This window comes from Grammomys surdaster, unplaced genomic scaffold, assembly GCF_004785775.1.
Source record: "Grammomys surdaster isolate TR1022 unplaced genomic scaffold, NIH_TR_1.0 125698, whole genome shotgun sequence".
Classification (NCBI taxonomy): Eukaryota; Metazoa; Chordata; class Mammalia; order Rodentia; family Muridae; genus Grammomys; species Grammomys surdaster.
Window position 1 is genome coordinate 1,877,534 of NW_021620534.1, and position 24,999 is coordinate 1,902,532.

General features: G+C 34.8%; 1 protein-coding gene across 4 annotated transcripts in view; it reads left to right on the forward strand.

Annotated features, from left to right (window-relative positions):
* Positions 1-24,999, forward strand: part of Stag1 (stromal antigen 1) — a 344,086-nt gene that overhangs the window by 227,464 nt on the left and 91,623 nt on the right. For all 4 annotated transcript variants that reach the window (XM_028788047.1, XM_028788048.1, XM_028788049.1 and 1 more), the window contains 3 exons: positions 4,277-4,356; positions 7,796-7,903; positions 19,823-19,937. In XM_028788047.1, the coding sequence (XP_028643880.1) occupies positions 4,277-4,356; positions 7,796-7,903; positions 19,823-19,937 (303 nt within the window). The remainder of the gene's footprint in view (positions 1-4,276; positions 4,357-7,795; positions 7,904-19,822; positions 19,938-24,999) is intronic.

The window sequence follows — 24,999 nt, forward strand, 5'->3', positions numbered from 1 at the left end:
TTTTGCTGAATTTATCAGTGTTTTCTGGTGACATCTCTTGTCTTCTCTAAATAGGGATATTTGACTTTTTTTAAACATTTTTTCCCTTTATATATCTTTCTTTTGTCTTGATGCTCAAATTAAACTTCAAGCTCAATTCCAGATAAGAGTGAAGAGAGAAAGCACCCTGTCTCTTTCATGATTTTGGAGAAGATTTTCTTTTTCCACCTAGTATATTATTGGATATATATTTGTCATATATAATTTCTACTATTCTGCGATATGTCCTATCTTATTTCATCAAGACTTTTGTTATAAAAACATATTGACATAACTTTTGTTATGAAAGCAGTTGCTTTTTCTTTTCCTATGGAGATGTTCCTGTGATTTCTTTTACATGTCTTAAGTTTGTTGTGTAGTGTATTATGTCATTGATGAGCATATTAAACCAGCCTTGCGTCCCTTGGATTAAACCATTTGTGGTATAGGATGTTAATATTTTTTAGTTTAATTTGAACATATTTTCATTTTTTGTATCTTTTTGTAGTTTTAGTGTCAGAATAATCCTAGCTTAATAGAATGAATATGATAAATATTTTTTCTTTTTCTGATTCGTGGAACATAGTGAGAATCATTAACATTAGATCTTTACAAGTTTCATAGACTTCAATCTGAATTCATCATTCCTTGGCTTTTGTTTGTGGGAAATCTTTCTATTGTTGCTTCAATCTTACTGCTTATAAAGTCTGTGTGTCTATAATTTGGATTGATCATATGAATTTAGAATTTTACCCAATTTTTTTCTAACTTTTCATCTTTTTGGATAGGGTTCAATAAATTTGGTTAATCTTTTTAAAGGACAGTTCTGATTAGTTCTACCTATCCTTTTAGAATTCTATTTCATTAATACTTCCCTAATAATTTCTGTGTACTGGTTTGTGTTTGGTTCTTGTTTTTGTAGAACCTGAAGATCTATTGACTTATACTATTGGGTTATTCATTGGAGATCTCTGCTTTTTAAAATTTGAGCCATAAGTTTTGTTCATAAGACTAATTTGGCTATATCTCAGAGAAGATTCTGATAGGTCAAGCTATAATTTTTATCTCAGTCAAGTAATTTTCTAATCCCTCCCTTATATCCAGTGATCCATTATTCATTCAAAGTCTGTAATCCAGTCTTCAAGTATTAGTGTTGTTCTTGAGGGTTCTCCTGCTTTGAATGTCTGGGTGTGTGTGTGTGTTATGATCTAAGTATTTATTCTGTAAAATTACTTCAACTTTTTATGTATTCTTTTAAGCCTTTTCTTTTGCCTTAAAATTATTTGTTGGAGAAAGGAAGCTTCTAGACAGGACTTCTCTTTATAGCTCTTGCTGTCCTGGAACTGCTCTGTAGAACAGGTTTGCCTCTAACTCACTGACCTGCCTGCCCCCCCTCCGAGTGCTAGTATTAAAGGAGTATGTATGGCAGCACCGCCCACCTGGCTTCAATTTTCTAAAAGATTCTGTGTGCCATAGATAAGAACACCATCCCTTTAGCTGTTGTTTGGAATATTGTAGATGTGTTAAATATTAATAATACATATATGATATAGTTTAACTCTGACATTTCTTTCCTAATCTTCATTTTGGAAGACCTGCTTTAAGTATGAGTTTAGTTTTGAGGTCTTCCACCATTATGATAGTAGGACCTGTTGGCTTTTATGACATTTAGCGTTTGTTTGACAAAATTGTTAGCTCCAAGTTTGCTTCATAGATGATTATAATAGTTATTTCTTGGTGACTTATTTCCCGTTAGTTTATAGTGGCCCTCTTTATGTCTTCTAAGTAGTTTCTGTGTAAAGTGTGTGAGTTTTTTCAAGACAGTGGTATAAATTGAATCCTGTGTCTTACTCTGGACAGGTCATCTCCATCTTTTTCATTGTCTTGACACTGTCCTCCATCTCAGAGATTAGTGTTTTAATTTAGTTTCAGTTTAGTTCCCTTCCTCAGTTTTTCTTTCCATTTTCTAAATTTTTCTTTCAAGTGACTGATTGTCTCATTTATTTTGATAATGTTACTTTCTTAGTCCTAAATTGATTTCCTCTTCTGTTTATTTTTTCTTTATGATCATTAATCCTTTTTAAAAGGAGCACTCTGATATTGTTGTAGGTTTTTAGCTTTTATGTTATATTTTGTTTGGTTCATTGATAGATTGTTAGTGAGGCTATAGTAGAATCTTAGTGTTTTTTTGTAATCTGCTATTTTTAATTTCCCCCTTTTCCTAGTGTTTTGTTTATATTATTTAATATGAATTCTCCTGACAGACTGTCTTTGCTTGGATTTATATTCAAGGCAGAAGGAGCCCCAAAGTCAACTACTATAACAAATAAAATGGCTTCCCAGCATTCTCTGTTTTAGCCACAAGAGATACTTTCTCAGTTCATTTGTGTCCCAGAAGGTTCAGAAACTGGAGTACTAGGAGTTGGAGAAAAATGGAGTAAGGGCTGTTGTTTGTTTGTTTGCTAATGGAGCCAATTTTAAGGAGTGACATGAGAAGTGGAAAGGGGGAATATTAATCTGGGGGAGGGGGGCAGAGAGAAACAGAGAGAGATCCAAGAGAAGGCTTAGCCAGTAAAGGTCATAGCTGCCCAGCCTGAGGACCTGAGATTTCACTAGAACTCACATGGTTGAAAAAGAGAAACATTGATTGACCTCTGTGTGTATGCAGTCATATGCACAAAACAAATGAATTCAATTTTAATGGTAAAATGATAATGGTCAAGAAAAAGAAAATGTGACCTGTATTCATGTTTTTTCCTGCTTAGAAGATATGGTCTTGCCTTAACTGAGTGTTCTTCTCTTCTGTCTGTCTGTCTGTCTTTTTTTATTTTTATTATATCTGACACTGTAGGTAGAGATAATGAGTAGGCTGTTGGTTTCAGTAATTCAAGCAAGTTAAGTATGCCTATGCAATGAGGATTTTTTTGTGTGGCTAAAATTCACTTCTTCCCAAACTTCCCCAATCTAATTTTCCTGGACTGTCTCTATCATTGGTCCTTTGTTAATAATTTAGTGTGCATAGGGCTTTCAATGCCTGAGGCTCTGAGGGAATATGGAGGGCCTAGTTACTTGTATCCACCTTTTTTCCATTAGTCAACATACTATAGCAAAGTTCTTCCCTTAAACTTTATGTGGTGAGGGATAGCTTATCCTCATTGTGGGGGCTGTAGACAGGTTGAGTCTACCTCTGGTTGATACTACCTTTCCTACTTGTGCTACTTTTGCCAGTCAGTGGAAGTAGAGGACTTCTGGCACTACCATGATGGCGACTTGTTCCAGGTTCTGCTGCATTCTTTCTGTAGTCCCCATCTCTTCCTCTTTAGGGCAGTGATAGAAGTGGGGGATGTTGAGCCTTGCAGATTTCTATGTTTTAGACGCCTTTATTTTGTGGTGCTTGTCCAAATCTTGTGCTCCACTCTCTTTTCTGGTTACACCAAATTTAAACTTCTGAGTTTTCAGCAGGAGGAAATGTCTGTCTCTGGCTGCATAGCACCTTTCCAGTCAGTGCCCAGAGCTTTGTATAGCTGGAGTTACCATCTGGTGGCTTTACAGAGGAAATCCTACCTAGTCTTTTTTCTGGTTTTGATAGTTCTTTCTTATATTTTTATATTGTTGGCTTTTTCTCTTGTCTCTCTTCAGTATAATCTCAAACACATGGATTCTAACACACCATCTTGCCACCATCCACTGTTTTTTTAAGGAAGCTCCTATGAACTTGATAAATATCCTTCACAGCATATGTACCCTATAGGGGTTCTTATTTGTAGCTTCAAAGGAAATTTATTACTTAAAATGAGAATTTTTCTGTAGAAAACATTTTGAAATGTGTTAATATTTTTTAACTGAATGTTTCCTTAACGTAGTGTTTGGGAAATGCCAGTTGTTGAGAAACATTTTCAGGTACACCCTTAATCACAACCCTGGGGACAAAAAGGTAGGTAGATCTCTGTAGGTTCTGTGTCTCAAACAAATAAGCAAAAAACCCACACCCCACTTATATATAAGATGGTTTCAAGAGTAAAATTTACTAAGTAAGGCGTGGTGGTACATGGCTTTAATCCTGGCACTAGGGAAACAGAGGCAAATGAATGTACAAGTTTGAGGCCAGCAAAATCTACATAGTGAGGCTGTGTTTAAGAAAGAAAAGAATGATAACTCCCTGTTTTATCTTTCTTGCTATTGCATGTATGCCTTAGAATGCTTTAAGCCTTTCTTGGCTCATTTATAGTCAGGGTTGACTTTTTTTAACTTCTTTCAGGATCGCATTGTATCAATGACTCTTGACAAAGAATATGATGTTGCTGTGGAAGCAATCCGATTGGTTACTCTGATACTTCAGTAAGTAGAGTGTCTGTTAACAGTTTCATCTTTGGATTTTAATAGGGTTTTTTTTTTTTCAGGATTAGTACTTTAATAAGTACTTCACACGAAGGTTCTGCTTGTACTTTTTAAGGTTCTGTTTATAACCGAAGATATTTTAGGTGTTTTGAAACGTGTTCCTACACTGAAGCCCAGGCTTGGAACTTATTGTGTAACATAGACTAGTCTCAAATTGGAAAAATCCTCCTGCCTCAACTTCCTGAGTTCTGGGATTATAGATATGAGTTGTCTTTCAATTGAACTGATGTCTGTTTTCTCCATATAAAAATTAGTTTGTACACTCCAGAAAAAGTATCTATGGAGTGTCATAATTTGCTATTTAAAATAAAAACTCAAGGCTTCAAATCAAAGAGGTTTTCAAAAAGATTTTCTATGAATGTAGAGGTGAAAGAAATTAAACAACTATTACCAATTTTTAAAAGTTTTAAATGTATTGATAAATAATTTATATGTTTATTTGTAGTGTTTTCTGAGCTTGAAAAATTCTGTTACATAATATGTTTTCTATAAAACTTGTTTTAAAAAAACTTCTCACTGCTTTATGATCCCACCTATAATCTACCTGATTATATCTGTTATTTTTCACATTATTCAGAAATCTCTCATTGATCTAGGAATTTGTGATTAAAAATATCTCAGAGAAGCCAATGCATCATTTGTCTCTTCTACCTTGTCACTTAGGCCTGACTTTCAATTTTTCTGTGTTGGATCTACTTAGTGCTTCAGACGATTTTGTTGGACAGTGTCGTTTGAAATGATTCAAGTTGGCTCATTTGTAAATATCCCATACATGGCTTGTAGGAAACCAAGAGCTTTTTTGGGGGGGGGGGGCAGGGGAGGTTCTCTACACTTGCCTTCTAGCCCTCATGGTTTTCTCTGCTCTCATGGATTCCTCCAAGCAGTCTTTTTTTTTCTTTTAGAACTCTTTACACCCTTGCTGTATACATGTCATGAACATAATCTCAGGATATATTTATAAAGATTTCATAGTTTTCTCAGACTTGATGTGTGTCTTTTTAGGTTCATGAAAATACCTCATGATGGGACTAGAGAGAGGATTCAGCAAGTTAAGAGCACTGGCTGCTTTTCTAAAAGATAAAGTTTCAATTCTACATGGCAGCCCACAGCTGTCTATAACTTCAGTTCCAGGAGATACAGGAGGCCCTCTTTGTGCCTCCACATTCACCAGGCTTACTCACATATTGTACACAGACATATATACAGATAAAGTACCCATACCCATAAAAAAAAATTAAAAATCTATAAAGGTTTCATTATATTGTAATTTCTAACACTGTTCCATTTTTTTAAAAAAATCACTTGTGCTAATGTAATTTCAGTCTCCTGACTTTATCTAGTTTAGTATCTTACTTGATAATGAGCTAAGAATCAAAATCTAGCTTACCGGTCTCTTATAGAATGTGCATGAAACGACCTGGCTTTACTTCTCTTGGCACGTAGGATTACTGGTAAACCTTTCCACATGACAGGTAAAATCCCATTTTATATCCCATTATAAACTCCTTTGAATATTTTTGTGCCATCTGTCAGTTCAGCTACTGTTTTGGGTTTTTGTTTTGTTTTCTTTTTTTCTCCAACAAAGTATGACAATGTGACTCAGTCTGGCCCCAAATTCCCTCTCTTTCTAAACCTCTGGAATTACAGCCATAATTCTACATTTGATAGAATATTTTCCTCTTATTTATGAGTTTGTATTTCTGAGATGTAAGTGTAAATTGGGGTATTTTTCCTGAGGATATTCTCCCATTGAGTTGATAATACATACTTAGTTTCAGGAGCCTGAGCCTACGAGTTGAACATCCATAGAGACATTTGTCGTAATTTATTAAACTCTTCCTTAGCAGTCCCAAAACTTGTCTGTCTCAGTTGTAGTCTTTTAACCCTGTGGATATGGAATGTATAGATATATAAAGTTAGGCCACCTACACCTAGTATCTCTTTCTAATATCTTAATAAGATTGTCCTACCTGCCTCACCATAATGGAATAAGCGTTGTTGGGGATGATAGGGAGAGTGTATTTAAATACCTCCAGTTTATCTGTCATTTTTGCCCCTTTTGGCTTTCAGACAAGACTCAAATTTCTTCCTGGAATTGATTCTACTTCAGTCCTTTGCTGATAAGAGCATTCCAATTATATTTACTAGATTCGGGAAGTTCTTGGGTACTATGTCATCTACATTTGAAACTCCATGAAATAAACTTGTAAACTATATGTTGTCAGGGACCTATGCTCAATAATTATGTATTCAAACTAATTGTTGAGCTGTAATAACACTAATCATTTAAAAATATACTAATAAACAGGAAAGGGATGTTTCATTTTGGGGACAAAGGGCCTAAAATACATTTTGATCAATTAAGAAACACAGAATTATGAGTAAAGGAATGTAGTGATAGAAAAGTTATGTTAGTAAAGGAATGGCTGGAACTGAAAAGATGGCTCAGCTCATAGAGAGGTTTGCTTTCAAACCTGATGACCTGGATTAAATCCCACGGACCAACATGGTGGGAGAAAAGAACCAGCTTTCAAAAGTTGTTCTCTGACAGAATAATGGTTGTGACTGGCATGTACACAAACAAATAAGCAAGCAAGCAGATAGATATGTCTAGCATATATACAAACAAATAAGCAAGCAAGCAGACAGATAGATTGACTGGCATGTACACAAACAAATAAGCAAGCAAGCAGACAGATAGATATGACTGGCATATACACAAACAAATAAGCAAGCAAGTAGACAGACAGACAAATGTAATACTTGAAGGAATTTAGTGGGAAATTGACATTAAAAGTGGGTGATAAAATATTATTTTATAGTTGGGCAGTGGTGGCACACGCCTTTAATCCCAGCACTTGGGAGGCAGAGGCAGGTGGATTTCTGAGTTTGAGGCCAGCCTGGTCTACAGAGTGAGTTCCAGGACAGCCAAGACTACACAGAGAAACCCTGTCTCGAAAAACCAAAAAAAAAAAAACATTATTTCATTGATACATTTCTGGGAGGAATAGTTACCTAGCGTGTTTAGTTGTATGAGACAAGGACAAATATATTACTTAAGTATATTTGAAAGATAAAAAGCCTTGTGCTCATTAGATTAGATTAGAGTATGCTTCCTTAGATTAATATATATTTCTGAGGTATTGACTGTTATTTTCTATGGCTATTTCACTTGGAAAAATTGAGAAATGTTTCTTTTATCTGGATTTTCTTAATTTCATATGTGAATACATTTACTTAGTTGGAAATACTGCTTTTAATGTAAGATGAAACAAGTAAAATGGGTTTGTTTGCAGTTTTTATAATCACTTTGCATAAATTAATTGAGACATTACATAAATAAAGTTTCTGTGGTTCTGATGTAACTTTACATTTTCAGCGGAAGTGAAGAAGCTCTTTCCAATGAAGACTGTGAAAATGTTTACCATTTGGTGTATTCAGCACATCGCCCTGTTGCTGTGGCAGCTGGAGAGTTCCTACACAAAAAGTGAGTCACTTATCTTATAAACATGCTCCACTTTTGTCTGCTGTTTGGTTTCAAGTTAGAGTACTGAAAAGCGAGATCTCAGTCGGTAAAAGCTCTTGCTAATAATTTTCAGGTAGTGGAAGACAGTAGCAGTGACTGAACATAGGACTTAAAATGTCCTCTTTACTGTATTAGATGCTCTTAAACTTTGTAGACTATTTTCCTATATTATGGTTCATATCTGGAAGAGTGGTGAGCTGTGAGTCATATTCCTCTTCTGTGAAATATGGTTCTTAGGTGGATGTGAGAGTAGATTTTTAAAGCTTATAAAAGTCTTTTCTTTTCAGAAACTCAGCTCACACCTTTGCTACATGTGTTACCTAGACATGAAGCAGTATCTCCCACATTTTCATGGTTTCTTTCTATTCTTTCCTTTGGAATCATTATTATAATCAGTATGATGTTGTTCTTCTGAAAGAAAGATATATATATATGTACAGTTAATTTTATTAAGTTTTTTTTTTAATTTTGGCTGACCATAGCACTAACCTAGAGTTTATAATATAAGCTACTATGAAATTTACTTTTTGATTGTGGATTATTGTAAATGTTGTATAATTTAATAGATTAATTTAACCTCACTATATACAATCTTGTTCATGTATAGGTCTTTTGCTTTGTTTTCAATTTTGTATGTGTGTGGGTTTTTTTCTTTTTCAGATTTATTAACCAGTTGTGAGCGGGGTGGGGGAGAGGAAGGTCCATTACATGTACTAATTTGTGATTATACAAAATATTGTATCTTAAAATTATTTCGTAAATAGAAGCTAGGTGCTAGTACATGTTGGTGATGAAAGCAAATAAGAAGAATTTAAGGTTTTCAGGTTTGACTTCATTGCCTCTCGCACATGGCAGGCAACCATTCTACTACTAAGCTATACCCAGCCTCATAGGCATAGATTTTAAAAGAGTATTGAACTTGCCTGTTACTCTGACACCTTTGACTAATATGTGAATTTCTACATTTTTCTTGTGGTGTTGTATATGCCACAAAGTATATTAGAGTCTTTCCTTTCTACAATGTAGTTAGTCTCTATTGTCTATTTAACTTTTCAAAATGTTTTGTGATTTTAGAAAGAGTTTATTGCTTCTGTAGCTTCACTGAGAAAATCAAGGACTTATGTGTGTGTATGTGTGTGTGTATCATATATAGCATATATAATATATAACATACATATAATATATAATCTACCATATATTTGATATAATTAATATATAATTCATTATATGTATACACATATGTAAACCCATGAGCTGCAGAACTTGAATTAAAGATTGAACATTTCTTTTATCTATATTATATGACTAAGTTTTAAATGGTTACTAGAAATTGTCTTTCTTTTTTAATTAATTTTTTATTAAATATTTTATTTATATTCCAGATATTATCTCCTTTCCCCCCATTTACCCCCACACCCAGAGTCTGATTTCTTGAGTTCTTTATATTGGATATTAGCCCTCTATCAGATGTATGATTGATAAAGATCTTTTCCCAATCTGCTGGTTGTCGTTTTGTCCTATTGACTGTGTCCTTTGCCTTACAGAAGCTTTGCAACTTCATGAGGTCCCATTTGTCAATTCTTGATCTTAGAGCATAAGCCATTGGTGTTCTGTTCAGGAACTTTTCCTCTGTGCCTAGATATTCTAGGGTCTCCCCCATCTTCTCTTCTATTAGTTTCAGTGTATCTGGTTTTATGTGAAGGTCCTTTTCCACTTGGACTTGAGCTTTGTACAAGGAGCTAAGAATGGATCGATTTGCAGTCTTTTACATACTGACCTCCAGTTGAACCAGCACCATTTGTTGAAAATGCTGTCCTTTTTCCACTGGACAGTTTTAGCTTGTTTGTCAAAGATCAAGTGACCATAAGTGTGTGGGTTCATTTCTGGGTCTTCAATTCTGTTCCATTTGTCTTCCTGCCTGTCTCTGTACCAATACCATGCAGTTTTTATCACTATTGCTCTGTAGTCCAGCTTGAAGTCAGGGATGATGATTCCCCTAGAAGTTCTTTTGTTGTTGAGAATAGTTCTTGCTATCTTGAGTTTTTTGTTATTCGAAATGAATTTCTAAATTGCTCTTTCTATCTCTATGAAGAATTAAGTTGGAATTTTGATGGGGATTGCATTGAATTTGTAGATTGCTTTTGGCAGGATGGCCATTTTTACTATATTAATCCTGCCAATCCGTGAGCATGGGCGATCTTCCTGTCTTCTGAGATCTTCGATTTTTTTCCTTCAGAGACTTGAATTTCTTGTCATACAGATTTTTCACTTGCTTGGTTAGATTCACACCAAGGTGTTTTATATTATTTGTGACTATTGTGAAGGGTGTTGTTTCTCTAATTCCTTTCTCAGTCTGATTATCATTCAAGTAGAGGAAGGCTAGTGATTTGTTTGAGTTGATTTTATATCCAGCTACTTAGCTGAAGTTATTTATCAGGTTTAGGAGTTCTCTGGTGGAAGTTTTAGGGTCACTTAATTAAGTATACTATCTATCATCTGCAAATAGTGATATTTTGACTTCTTCCTTTCCTATTTGTATCCCTTTGACTTCCTTTTGATGTCTAATTACTCTGGCTGGACTTCCAGTACTATATTGCATAGGTAAGGTGAGAGTGGGCAGCCTTGTTTAGTGCCTGATTTTAGTGGGATTGCCTCAAGTTTTTCTCCATTTAATTTGATATTGGCTACTGGTTTTCTGTATATTGCTTTTACTATGTTTAGATATGGGCCTTGAATTCCTGATCTTTCCAAGACTTTTATCATGAAGAAATGTTGAATTTTGTCAAATGCTTTCTCAGCATCTAGTGCGATGATCATCTGTTTTTCCCCCCTTTGAGTTTGTTTATATAATGGATTACATTGATGAATTTTCGAATATTGAACCATCCCTGCATTCCTGGGGTAAAGCCTACTTGATCAAGAGGGATGATTGATTTCATGTGTTTTTTAATTCGGTTTACAAGAATTTTATTGAGTAGTTTTGCATTGATATTCATAAGGGAGTTTGATCTGAAGTTTTCTTTCTTTCTTCTGTCTTTGTGTGGTTTAGGTATGAGCGTAATTGTGGCTTCATAGAACGAATTGGGTAGTGTTCCTTCTCTTTCTATTTTGTGGAATAGTTTGAAGAGAATGGGTATTAGTTCTTCTTGAAAGGTCTGATAGAATTCTGCACTAAAACTATCTGGTCCTTGGCTTTTTTTGGTGGGAAGACTGTTAATGACTGCTGCTGTTTCTTTAGGAGTTATGGGACTGTTTAGATGGTTTATCTGCCCTGATCTAACTTTGATACCTGGTATATGTCTAGAAAATTGTCCATTTCTTCCAGATTTTCCAGTTTTGTTGAGTATAGGCTTTTGTAGTTGGATTTGATGATTTTTTTTTTAATTTCCTCAGTTTCTGTTGTTATGTCTCCCTCTTCAGTTCTGATTTTATTAATCTGGATACTGTCTCTGTGCCCTCTGGTTAGTCTGGCTAAGGGTTTGTCTATCTTGTTGATTTTCTCAAAGAACCAGCTCCTGGTTTTGTTGATATTTTGTATAGTTCTTTTTGTTTCTACTTGGTTGATTTCAGCCCTGAGTTTATTTCCTGCCGTCTACTCCTCTTGGCTGTATTTGTTTCTTTTTGTTCTAGAGCTTTCAGGTGTGCTGTCAGGTTGTTAGAGTATGCTCTCTCCAGTTTCTTTTTGTAGGCTCTTAGAGCTATGAGTTTTCCTCTTAGCACTGTCTTCATGGAGTCCCACAAGTTTTGGTATTATGTGTCCTCATTTTCAGGAAATTCTGAAAAGTCTTTAATTTCTTTCTTTATTTCTTCCTTGACCAAGTCATCATTGAGTAGAGCGTTGTTCAGTTTCCACGTGTATGTGGGCTTTCCATTGTTTTTGTCATTATTGAAGACCAGGTTTATTAGTCCATTGTGATCTGATAGGATGCAAGGGATTATTTCAGTCTTTTTGTATCTGTTGAGGCCTGTTTTGTGACCAATTATATGGTCTATTTTGGGGAAGGTACCATGAGGTGCTGAGAAAAAGGTATATTCTTTTGTTTCAGGATGAAGTGTTCTATAGATATCTGTTAAATCCATTTGGTTCTTAACTTCTATTAATTTCACTGTGTCTCTGTTTAGTTTCTGTTTTCATGATCTGTCCATTGGTGAGAGTTGGGTGTTGAAATCCCCTACTATTATTGTGTGGGGTGCAATGTGTGTTTTGAGCTTTAGTAAAGTTTCTTTTATGTATGTGAGTGCCCCTGCATTTAGAGCATAGATGTTCAGAATTGAGAGTTTATCTTGGTAGATGTTTCCTTTGATAAGATGAAGTGTCCTTCCTTATCTTTTTTGATTACTTTTGGTTGAAAGTTGATTTTATTTGATATTAGAATGGCTACTCCCACCTGTTTCTTGGGACCATTTGCTTGGGAAATTGTTTTCCAGCCTTTTACTCTGAGGTAGTTAGTGTCTGTCTTTGTCACTGAGGTGCAGCAAAATTCTGGGTCCTGTTTATGTATCCAGTCTGATAGTGTATGTCTTTTTATTGAGGAATTGAGTCCATTGATGTTAAGAGATATTAAGGAAAAATGATAGTTGCTTCCTGTTATTTTTGTTAGTAGAGGTGGAATTATGTTTGTGTAGCTATCTTCTTTTGGGGTTGTTGGAAGATTACTTTCTTGCTTTTTCTAGGTTATAGTTTGATGTTAGCTTTTATCACACAGTGATAAATATGGATGATCTAATTTCATTTTTCTGAATGTGGGCATCCAGTTTTGCAGAACCATTGTTGAAAATGTTTTCTTTTCCTCAGGTTATGTTTTTGTCATCTTTTTCAACTATTAAATAGCTGAAGTTTTGTGTGCTCCATGTTTGGGTCTTCATTTTTCCCATTGGTCAACATGTCTGTTTTTGTAACAATACCATCATTTGTTACTACTATGGCTACGGAATATGTCTTATGATCTGGAATGCTAATCCCTCCAACATTGTTGTTTTCACTTAGATATTGGTTATCTGGGTCTTTTGTGGCTCCATACAAATTTTTAGGGTTTTTTTTCCCGTATTCCTTGAAAAATGAGATGGGGATTATGATTGGATTGCATTGGAACTATGTACAGATTTTGATAAAATGGTCATTTTCATAATATTAATTTTAATAATTTATGAGCATTTTTATCTTCCCATTTTCTATTGTCTTTATCTCTTCAGCATTGAAAGTTTTCAGTGTAGACATCTTTTGCTTCCTTGGGTAGGTTTATTCTGGATATTTTAGTTTCTTTGGGGCTATTCTAAATGGGAATGTATCCAATGTCTCCTTCTGCTTTTTACTGTTCTATAGAAAACTCCTGATTAGTGCAAGCTGGCTTTGTATCTGTGACATTGCTGAACTTACTGTTACTAGAAGGTTTTTGGTAAAATTTTTGTGGTCGCGAATGTATAGTATCATATCATCTGCAAATAGGACACTTTATCTGCAAATAGGACACCTTATCCTTTTTTCATTCTCTTTCCTTACTACTTTAGGTACTTGGAGCACAGTATTGAAAGGGAGTGAGGATAGTGAATATCTCTGTGTAGTTTCTGACTTTTGTGGGATTGCTTCAACCTTTTCTCCATTTAGGATTAAATTGGTTGTGTATGTACAGCTTTTATTTTTTTTGAAGGATGTTCCCTCTAGCACCAATTTTCTATAACTTTATATCAAAGGCATATATTCAAGTGATAATGTGATTTGATTTTTTTCTATCTTTAAGTCCATTTTTATGGTTTATTACATTTATTGGTTTGTTTATGTTAGACATTCCCTGCACACAGGGATAAACCCATACAGTCTTTTTATGTATGTTTGAATTTTGTTTGCAAGTATCTTATTGAGTATTTTTGAATCTATATTCAACAGGGATATTGGCCTGTATATTTCTTTCTTGTTGTTGTTGTTGAGTCTTTACCTGATTTTGATATTAGAGTGATACTAGCTTCATAGAAGGAATTTGGAAGCCGGCCTGCGTGCCTACCTTTTCCTTTTTTTTCATCCTTTCCTCTTTCCTTCCTTCCTTCTAGGTAAAAAAGGGTTGAGTCTTTGAAAATCGGTTAGAATTCTGCTTTGACTCTATCCATTTGGCCTTGTAGTTTTGTCAGTTGGAGGCTTTTTATTAGTACTTCAATCTCTTCATTTTTTACTGGTCTTTTTAGGTTGACTTCTTGGAGGCTTGGCTGAAACTTTTTTTTAAGTTTTCAAACTTAATAGGCTTTTAAGTTTTTAAAATAGTCCCATATGATATTCAGAATTTTTTTTATGTCTGTTGTAGTGTTTTTCTGTCCATTTCTGATTCTTTTTTTTTTCTTTCTTCTTTTTTTTAAACTTTTGACTTAATTTGATGTTTTTTAAGTTCTTTTTATTTATTTTTTTAAATCAAATCATAATTTTTAGTTATTCACACAGGGGTTATAAACACAAAAAGGCAGGACATGGGGAAGGGGATGAAACCAGAGCGTGAGTGTTCAGAGGGAGTCCAGATATCTTTCAGAGCATGGTATCGGCTGGGTGAAGGTTCAGGGGACAGGTCATTATGGCTCTGCCTATGATTCACTAGTCCTTATCTAAGTTGGTATTATCTGCCAAGGCTACCTATTTACAAGGTCTATGACTACTCAGGCTGGTAAATTTCCACAAAAGCTGCCTGTTTACATTAGCTTATAGCCATCTGTTTCAATGTTTTTCCACTGAGACCCAAGACTTGGTGTTAGTATACATGTATGACAGCCCTATTGCTGATTTAAGGCCTATGGCTGATTTTAGGCTTTCAGTGTATAAGCAGGGTTGCCCCTGACCTCTCCTCCCTTCTCTAAGTATAGAAGGGCTGTGGCAATTCTAAACTTGCGAAGGCGGGGATAGAGGCCTGACCTCCAGTAATTGAAGAGGACTTTGTAATGGCTCTGGTCCCCCTGTCATTGTCCAGTGAGGCATGAGGGCCATACCCATCCTGATGTCTTTTTCCTGGAGAAGGGATTCTTTTGACATCAACCCCTGTGTAGTCAGGCTTGTCTCTCAGGGAACCCAGAGAGATATTTTTAACTTTTATTTATATTCCCTTGCAGTGCTTAGCCTCTCAGCCTAAACAAGAATTCAGATCTCCAATTAGAGGGGGTTCTGGGTGGCCCCTCTCTGCTTGGTCTAGGGGCAGAAATCTCCTCTTCCGATTCTTTTCTTTTGGGTCCTGTCATTCTTTGTGTAGTTGGGCCAAGGACTTGTCAATCTTCACAGACGTCCAGCTGGTAGAGTCATTGATGTGCTTTTTTTTCTTATTATTTGTTTCTTTTTCATTGATTTCTGCTCTGTTTTATCATAGTCATCACCATCATCATTTTATTTCTTCTTGGTGACTGGATTTGGATATGTTTTGTTCTATTTTTATAAATTTTTTTAGTTTAATCGTAAATCATTTATTTAGGCTCTTTCTGATTTTTTTTTCTAGTGTAGCAAGTTGAAGCTATAAATTCCCCTGTAGGACGGTTTTCAGTGTGTCCCAGTGGGTTTTGTTGAGTTGATTTCGTTTTTATTTAATTCCAGGAAATATTTTATTCCTTATTTTGGCTCGTTAATCATTTACTAATGAGCTGTTTCATCTTTTTCAGTTTATGTATTTTCTTGAGTTTTTACTGTCAGTTTTAAATGTTACTGCATACAAGGAATGATTTCAGTCTTTTTGATTCTGTGATCTTTTGTGCCCCACAATATAGTCTATTTTAGAGCAGCTTAGGTGTGCTGCTGAGTAGATTCTGTATTCTTTGATGTTGGGTGGAATGTTCTGTATGTATCTGTTAATTTCATTTTGTGTATTCTTTTTTGTTTGTTTGTTTTTTTTTTTTGTTTTTGTTTTTCGAGACAGGGTTTCTCTGTATAGCCCGGGCTGTCCTGGAACTCACTCTGTAGACCAGGCTGGCCTCGAACTCAGAAATCCGCCTGCCTCTGCCTCCCGAGTGCTGGGATTAAAGGCGTGCGCCACCACCGCCCGGCCATTTTGTGTATTCTGATGTTTCTCAGTTTAGTATTTGTCTAGATGACCTACCTGTCTATTGAGAAAAGTGGGGTGTTGAAATCATGTAATATTAACAATTTCATTTTAATCTGTGCCTTTAAATCCAGTAGTACTTGTTTTATGAAATTGGGTGCCCTGGAGTTTGGTTCATATATGTTTAGGATAGTAATGTTTTTTGTTAACTGTTTCTCTAATTAGAATGAATAAAATGTTTTGTTCTGAATAGATTTAATTTGAAGTCTTTTTTTGTTAGATATTAAGAACCTGACACCTGCTTGCTTTCTGGTTCCATTTGATTGAAATGGTTTGTCTATTCTTTTATACTAAGACGATTCCTATCTTTAAAGTTAAGATATGTTTTTTGTAGATAGGAGGATTTTTTTCTTGATCCATTCAGTCAGCCTTTTTTTTTTTTTAAGAGAGAGTTTAGGCCATTAATATGTAAAGTTATTGAAATGTGTGGAAATTGTTATCATTGTGGGTTTTTTGGTTTTTTGTTTTTTGTTTTTTGTTTTTTTTTTTTGGTAGTGATATTTGGTTTTTTTGTAATGCTTTGTGTTTAAATAATTATGACTTTGTATTTTTTTCCACAGTGTGTCTCCTATACTCATTTCTCTATTCAGAAGTATTGCTTTTTGTATTTTCTTTAGGTTTAGTTTGTCAGATATAATGTGATTTAGGCTGTGTATATCTTAAAAAGTTTTTCTTCTTCAATTATGGCAGATAGTTTTGCAAGATATATTTGTTTAGGTATGCTTTCCTATATTTTTAGTTCTTGGAATCCTTTGATCCAGCCTCTTGGGGCTTTCAAAGTTTCCGTTGAGAAGTCTGGTGTTATTCTGATCCAGGTTTCCTGACACGTGACATGGGGGAGGGGATGTTTGCTCACTTGCCGCTTTCAGTACACTTTCTTCGTTGTGTCTCCTAAATGTTTGGAATTACCTATGTTATGTTCTCTGTGCTTCTTGTGTCTCTGTGGCTATGTCTTTCCTTAGTTTAGAGCTGTATTCTACAATCGTGCTCAGATTCTTCCTCATCTAATCTTTTTTTTATTATTGTTAATCATTTTATTTACATTTCCAATGATATCCCTTCTTCCCAGTTACCCTTCCACAAATCCCTCATCCCATCACCCATCTCTCCCCTCCCCTTTGCCTCTATGAGGGTGTTCCACCACCCACTCACCCACTCCTGCCTTACTGCCCTAGCATCCCCGACACTGAGTCATCAAGCCTCCACAGGACCCAAGGACCTCCCCTCCCATTGATGTCAGATAAGGCCATCCTCTGCTACATATGTATCTGGAGCCATGAATCCCTCCATGTGTACTCTTTCGTTGGTGGTTTAGTCCCTTGGAGTTCTGGGTGGTCCAGTTAGTTGATATTTTTCTTCCTATGGGGTTGCAATCCCCTTCAGCCCCATCAGTCCTTCCCCTACCTCTTCCATTGGGATCCCAGAGCTCAGTTCGATGATTGGCTGTAATCTTATAATTGAAGGGTTTTTTTCATGATGTCTCATATTTCATGTATGTTACTTCTCTGTATGTTCAACCTTTTCTATGTTTCTTGCTTTTTTAATGTCTATCCTGAATCCTGATACTCTACTTGATTCTACTTATAAGGCTTTTCTTTGAGTCTTCTAATTGAGTTGCTGGTGTTCTTTTATTCCATCTTCATTTCAGTTTGAGTCCTTTTCAGTATGTTTACCTATTTGTTGAATTCCTTTCTCAAATATTGGAATTTTTTTTTTTTTTAGTTATTCCCAACAGCCTTCTGTTCTTGTTTTTTTTTTTTTCTTTTTTTCTTTTTTGGTCATCATGTGTTGTTTCAAGTTCTTTCTTCTAAATTCTGTTCAGCATTTTCTTTAATTTTTTTAACTCCTCCTTTTTAACATCATTCTTTTTTGATGAAGTTTGTGATTCTTCTTGTATATTGTGTGTTCTGCAGTTCATCTTAGAAATTCTCATAGGCAAATATTTTTATAGGGATGGTAGGTTTTGGAGAAAGATACTGATTTGATCTTTTATATTCTTGGTATTTTGAGGATAAGGTCTGTACATGTGAACTTTTTAGTTCTTAGTCTGATGTGGACAGATCAGATGGGGCAAAAGAGAGAATGTGAAGGTAGGTTGGGCCTAGAGAGTTAGAAATGGCTTGGGTGGAACGAAGTCAGGTGAACAGAGAGGATTTGGCTGGTGTTTTAGAATGTGCTTCCTAGTCTACGTTTTGGAGTAAGGGGATAGATATAGACTATAAGGGGCTGTGTAGAAATGTTGGCAAGGGCTTCTGGGTTGGCAGACAGGTAGTGAAGGTCCTGTCAGAAGCCTAGAGATGATTTATAGTGGAGGCAAAAAAGATAAAACTTGCTGGAGCACTGGTATGGGGCCTGGGCTAGATCTGAGTAATTGTCAGAAAGCATGGATTGGGAGATGTCATGGAGACTAGCCCTGTGAAAGGTCTCAAAGTCAACATTATAACCATAAAAATTTCAGCTTTTTTCTCGGAGCCTAATGTAAAATAAATGTAACTATTCAGTGTAGTACATTTTAGTTAGCAAGAAATATTACCTGTATAATATGTCACCAATTTGAAAGCCACCTCCAAAAGAACACCTCGGTTAAATAGCCTTTCATTTGAAAAACTTTTAAACTAGCATATGTTATTTACTGGTCCCTATTTCCTTATTTTTCTATAAAATACATGAGATGATATATCTAGTCTATTTCCATGCACTAGAGCACAACTTTCCTAATGCAGCAACCCTTTAATATTGTTTCTCATTTTGTGGTGCCCCCAATCTTAAAAGTGTTTCATTGCTACTTCATAACTGTAATTTTGGTACTGTTATGATTATGATGTGAATATCTGATACATAGGATATCTATTATGCAACTTCTGTGAAAAAGTTATTCAACCCACAGAGGGGCTGCAAACTATTGCAGTAGAGTCCTTAGGAGGACTTAGGTCCTCCTAAGAAGCAATTTCATGTTCACCGCTATATCCTTTAGATTTGGGGCAGTCCCTAAAAATACAGGAGCTTTGTTCTTTTGGGTGATGATATTGTTATTTTGGGTTTTGGTTTTGTTTGCTTAGTTTGGTTTTTCATTTTTTGAGCCCACTCAGTCTGCAGATTAGGGTCAAATTCATGTATCTGCCTTCCTCTGCCTCCTGAGTACTAGGATTAAATGTATACTCCACTATCCGCATGCAGGAGTTTTGTTTTATTAGAATAAATCTGTATAGCAAATTTAAAACTTTCATTTCTTTCTTAGCCATATTTAAAAGTTTTGTTACTGAAAAAATTACCATAAATGGTATAACGGACAGAATACTGTCTGTAAATGATAAGCAATGGCCATAAGAGAATACTAAGGCATAAAGATTAAAATACAGCTTTTTGGTTATTGTTTAGCATTTTCCTAAATGTATTTATGACTGAAATAAATATGTAAGAAACTAGTTTGATCTCAACTTAAAATTACATACTCTAGTATCAGTGATAATAGAGGTACTTATATTTTTTATAAATATTTCAGCATTGACTGTTCATTACTGAAAACATGTTGTTCCTCATGTTGAACTGTGTAAGATATTTTGTACCTGACATTTTTTTGACCAATAATGGTCTCATGATAGCATGTGACTGAAAGCTCAACACTAGAACAACTGAGGCTGGAACACCAAGAATTCAAGGGCAACTTGGGCTGCACCCTGTCTCAAAAGTGATATAAGTTGTATTGAATTAGATTAATAATCTTTTAAAGATTTTTTTTTCAATGATGAACTTTTTAAATTTATGTTTTGAGAAAATGCTGAAATTTGTATTCACGTGACTTTGTATTGTCCTTCCACCCCAGGCTGTTCAGCAGACATGACCCACAAGCAGAGGAAGCATTAGCGAAGAGGAGAGGAAGGAACAGTCCAAATGGGAACCTCATTAGGATGCTTGTTCTGTTCTTTCTTGAAAGTGAGGTAAGAAGGGATTCAGTTTATTCTTTTTTACTTACATGTTTTATTTCACTGAAAGCAGTTGTGGTTCATTTCAGTCATAGGAAAAGAAGTCTTTTCCTTGTAAAGTTACTGTTTTGAATTACTCCATACTCAGTTTTTTGTGACAAATTCTGAATATATGTGTAGAATTATATCAATATATTTATAGGAATATATGAACACTAAATATAGACTAGTAAGTTTAAAGTTTTACATTGTTTATAGAATGCCAGTTTTACATGCTTTCTTTTTAATGTTGAATTTCTCCTTATAACTCTTAAATTATTTTATTACACAGTCTTAAGGGCTTGAGGGGTTTGGACTGTGATGAAGTTTTGCCTGGCACACAGAAGGCCCTTGGTTAAAATCTCTGCATTGCCAAGTAATGGTAGCACATACCTTTAATTCCAGCACTCAGGAGACAGAGTCAGGTGGATCTCTATAGGTTGGAGTCCACCCTGGTTTACAAAGTAAGTTCTAGAACAACCAAGATTACACAGAGAAATCCTGTCTTGGGGGTGAGGGGAGGGGAGAGAACAATAGTTGTGGATGTTGTCACACTGTTGAAACTGTTAGTTCTAGCTACTTTGAAAATAATATTACTCATTTTTCATTTACTATAGTTATCACGGAATTTTATAAGTAGCACTCACAGCAAAACTGTTATTGGAGAGAAAATTTTTATTTGCTCACTAAAATGTCCCTTAATACTTTAATCTGTTTTTCCTACTACAGACATGGTGTTTGTTAAACAATAATGTTGGTTAAAAAACCGTTAATGTATAAACTACTTAGCTCAGAAATGAATGAAAATAGGATTACAAAAGAAGTAAAGAAAATTAAAAGTCTAGGGAAACACGGCATCACAAACTTCTAATCCACAGTCGAATCACAAGGTCAGGGCCTGACTAGGCTACTGTGTAATTTCAAGGATTCAAATGTTGAAGTTTCAGAATTTTGAAGTACGAGGAGAGCTGGGGATATATTCATTTCAGTAATAAGACCCTTGCCTAGTATGTGTCAGGCTCTAGTTCAATATCACAAAATAAAAAGAAATGATTTTTTAAAATTAAGACTCAACTTTATTTGGAAAGAAGAAAATGTCAGAGAAAGAGAAACCTAAAAGATTTTATGAATGTTCAAATTTGATAGCACTGTAACTACTCTATAAAAATGAGGTAGAGTAAGACATCCTATGTAAAAACTGAAACAAGAAAAGTACAAACCACATAAACAGAATGGGGGCCAAAGGAGACAGTGAGAAGTTGTTACTATTTGTTCAATTAACACTGAATAAGGAATAATGTGGAACAAATCAGCAGGAGATGTACATTCAAATGTGTTAAGAACAGTGTTTTAAGTATGCCTAGAAATCACTAGGGTATCTTATTATTAAAATGCCAGTTCCGAACTTCTAAAATGGTACCTTCCATTTTGCCTTTGAACAGGTTCAAGGCTAATTTGTATGCATCTAGTCCACACTTTGCATAGTAAGAATTTAAAACACTGTTTTCTTAACATGCAAGTTTAGGTATATTACAGAATAAACTATAAAGTTTTAATTATAAAGTAATAAATACCAGTAAATATCAGCTGTGATATTTTCACTGTACCATTAGGCTTTCGAGCAGTGATCTCAGCTTGTGGATCACAACCCCTTTGGAGACTGCATATCGAATATTTACATTATGATTAGCAACAGTAACAAAATTACAGTTTTGAAGTAGCAACAAAATAATTTTATGGTTGGGGGTCACCACCACATGAACAAGTGTATTAAAGGGTTGCAGCATTAGGCAGGTTTAGGACTATTGCTTTAGAGGATTGAAATAGAAAGTGTTACTCAGTGTTCACAAACTGTATAAGAAGTGGTTTCTGATATTAGTAGAGATGAGCCATACACATATGTAAGTGTTGAAAAGTTAAGTAATCTAATGGTCTTAGCCAAGTTTTAGTGTAACAGTTGTTCTAAAACCTCTCAAGGAATTCTTGAGTTACTAAGCGGCAAAAACATGTTTCATTTGAGGCATTTTTATCTTTTGTTTAAAGTAATTTGTGATGATTATTACTACTGATTTCATATATTACCAAATGTTTGTGCTTGCTACGAGTACAACCATGTGAAAATATATATCCAGTTTTCACACATGGCATTCTTTACAGCTGCCAAAGCTAAGTACAGGTCATATTTAAGGGTTTGGCCTTTCTGGTGTCCTGTGTTTCAGAAGAAACAAGTTATTTTTTAAAAAAATCTTAACTGTTACCCAAGTGTAAACTCATGTTAAAGCCACTTTCCTATTTTGAATTGGTTTTTTAAATTTACTTTCTGTTAAACATGTCAGTCTGTAAAGTTTTGGATAAAGCCTTATGATTGATTAAGACTTTTAGAAATCAAATGAGTTGTAAACTACTTAAGTATGGTTAGCAGAACTGATTACAATCCTTTGTTTTTTGAAAAGTGAAAAAATATGTTAATAATTAATTCTAAAATGTTCAAAGATGTATACTATGCATACAATTGCAGTTTGGGTCTACCCAAACTAATTGTTGGTTTTCTGTTAGTATCAAAATGTGACATTAGAGGCTTTAGTAACCTTTTAGTAGTAATTAATTTTAGGTTCAAAGTATCCTGTATTTTGCATATTTGGCCAGTTTGTTGCAGAAGTGTTACTTGAGTGTAATAGGTCCAGATTTTCCTATACATGGTTTAACTGTATAGTTTATTATATAAGCTAAGATTTATTTTCTAGTGAATTATTTTCAAGTATGTTTGTGCAAATTTCTTTTTCTCTTTGTAGTGTTATGGAATGATCAGAAAAATAGGTACCCATATTATTGATAGAATCAAGAGGTTCATCCAGGGTATTAGACATTTCTTGGGCTAAAATAATGTTCTTTGAATGATTGGTTTCTCCCTCTTCCTCTCCTTACCCCATCATCCCCCAAAATAACACCCGTTGTCTCTTTTTTTTTTTATCTTATGTGTGTGTTTTAATCCTTTGCTTTTGGTCCTTACCTTCCACCTTCTTTGAAGTAAGTTTGTTTATTGGTCACTGATATGTGCACTGGCCTAACTGGCCTGTGAGTTTACATGGTTCTCTCCCTCTTTCATTTCATATGAGTTCTGGGATCACATGCCTATGCACTAACACAGAACTTTTTTGTGGCTTCTGGAAATTGTAATAAAGGACCCCAAACTTATTGGACAAGCATTTTGTTCATTAAGCTACCTCTTCGGCTCATGTTCAAGTTTCAATAAAATTAGCTAATGATTAAGTCTCTTTTAGCAGGATCAAAGACCCAGTATTGGAGTGCTTAGAAATTTTAGGCTTAATAACTTGGGCTGATGATTTTAACTGAAAATGATTTGTCATAAACTAAATTCTTAGAAGTTCTATTATAGCTTGAACTCCTATAATGTATTTAACTATCTACTAGAGGTTAAAATGCAAAGAATTCTTTATTTAAAACATTGGAAGCAAATTTGAAGCTACTTGAAGATAATCATAACATTTCCAGAGTATTATAATTAAAATCTCTAGGAAATTGGAATTGTTTAATCAAATGCATAAGTTTTGAAGAAAGCCTGTAAAATGATTTCTAATCTTATCTTACAAGATAAACTGTACCAGTATTATGAATGAAATTAGAACATAATTTCAATTTAGACATAAATATCCATCTTCCTGTTAGTAACTGTTTGTCTTTTTATTTTTCAATTTTTAGAAGTGTATAAAAATAGCTTCAGTACCTGATTTTATTAAAGGATGACACCAGTAACCATCTTTTAGAATATTATTTTTCTTGTAATTTTAAAGTTAACAAAATTTTTAATCTCAAGGACTTACTGCTGCTACTGTTGTATAACAGTCTTGTCTTGAGGTCCTCCTCAGATCTTCATCTTTGACTCACAATGGAAGTTCCTTGTTATTCTTACTGTTGTTAGATCTTTTTTCTCAAAATTGTTTTATAGTAGTCCAAATTAATTTGAGATCTTCAAACTCTGTGGTTGTCACATAAGTCTAAAGACAAAATTTGCTAAACATTATATCAAGCCCATCTCTGACTGATAATATTGTATAGCTTACTGATACTGATAAATTTGAAACTTAATCAGAAAATGAGCCAATAATCTTGCCCTTGTAATGCACTCATTAAATTTGTGACAGCTTATACTTTTATTATTAACAACTGAATATTAGTTTTAACAGAATGCAGTCATGAGTTGCTTTTCTTGTTGTCAGAAAATATCTGACAGAATTAGCTTAAAGAAGGAAGAACGGTTATTTTGATTCATGATTTGGAAGATAGAATCCTTTGTAGCAAAGAGAGCAGGACAGTAGGAGAATAGGGCAGCTCTTAACATTGACTCTGGAGTCAAGAAGCAGAAATGGATAATGGTGATACTCAGGTTGCTTTCTCATTTTTACCTTTTTATTCAGCCTGATCCTCAGTCTATAGCATGGTTCTTTCTTTCATAGTTTAAACCTCTCTGTTTAAACATCCTCAGTGACACATCTTTTATGTCTCCCAGGTGATTACAAATTCAGTCAGGCTGACCATGAAGATTATCTACCATGGATCAACCCCTTCTTATCTTGACACCCAAATACATCACTTTCACTCTGGGCCCAGAAAGAGTTACATCCATCTCATAATACAAAATACTTTCAGTCCAACTTGGAAAGTCTCCATAATCTTCAACAGTCTCAATGATATTGAGAAATCCAGGGTCTCTTCTGGGACTCAACAGAATTAGCTACAAATCTATATAAAATAAAGCATATTACATATATCTAATATATAAATGCAAAGAATAAGCATTTCTGTTCCTTTTTTTTGGGGGGGGGGTTCAAGACAGGGTTTCTCTGTGTAGCCCTGGCTTTCCTGGAACTCACTCTGTAGACCAGGCTGGCCTCGAACTCAGAAATCCGCCTGTCTCTGCCTCCCGAGTGGTGGGATTAAAGGCATGCGCCACCACTGCCTGGAAGCATTTCTATTCTTTTTTTTTTTTTTTTTTAATTTTTTTATTGGATGTTTTATT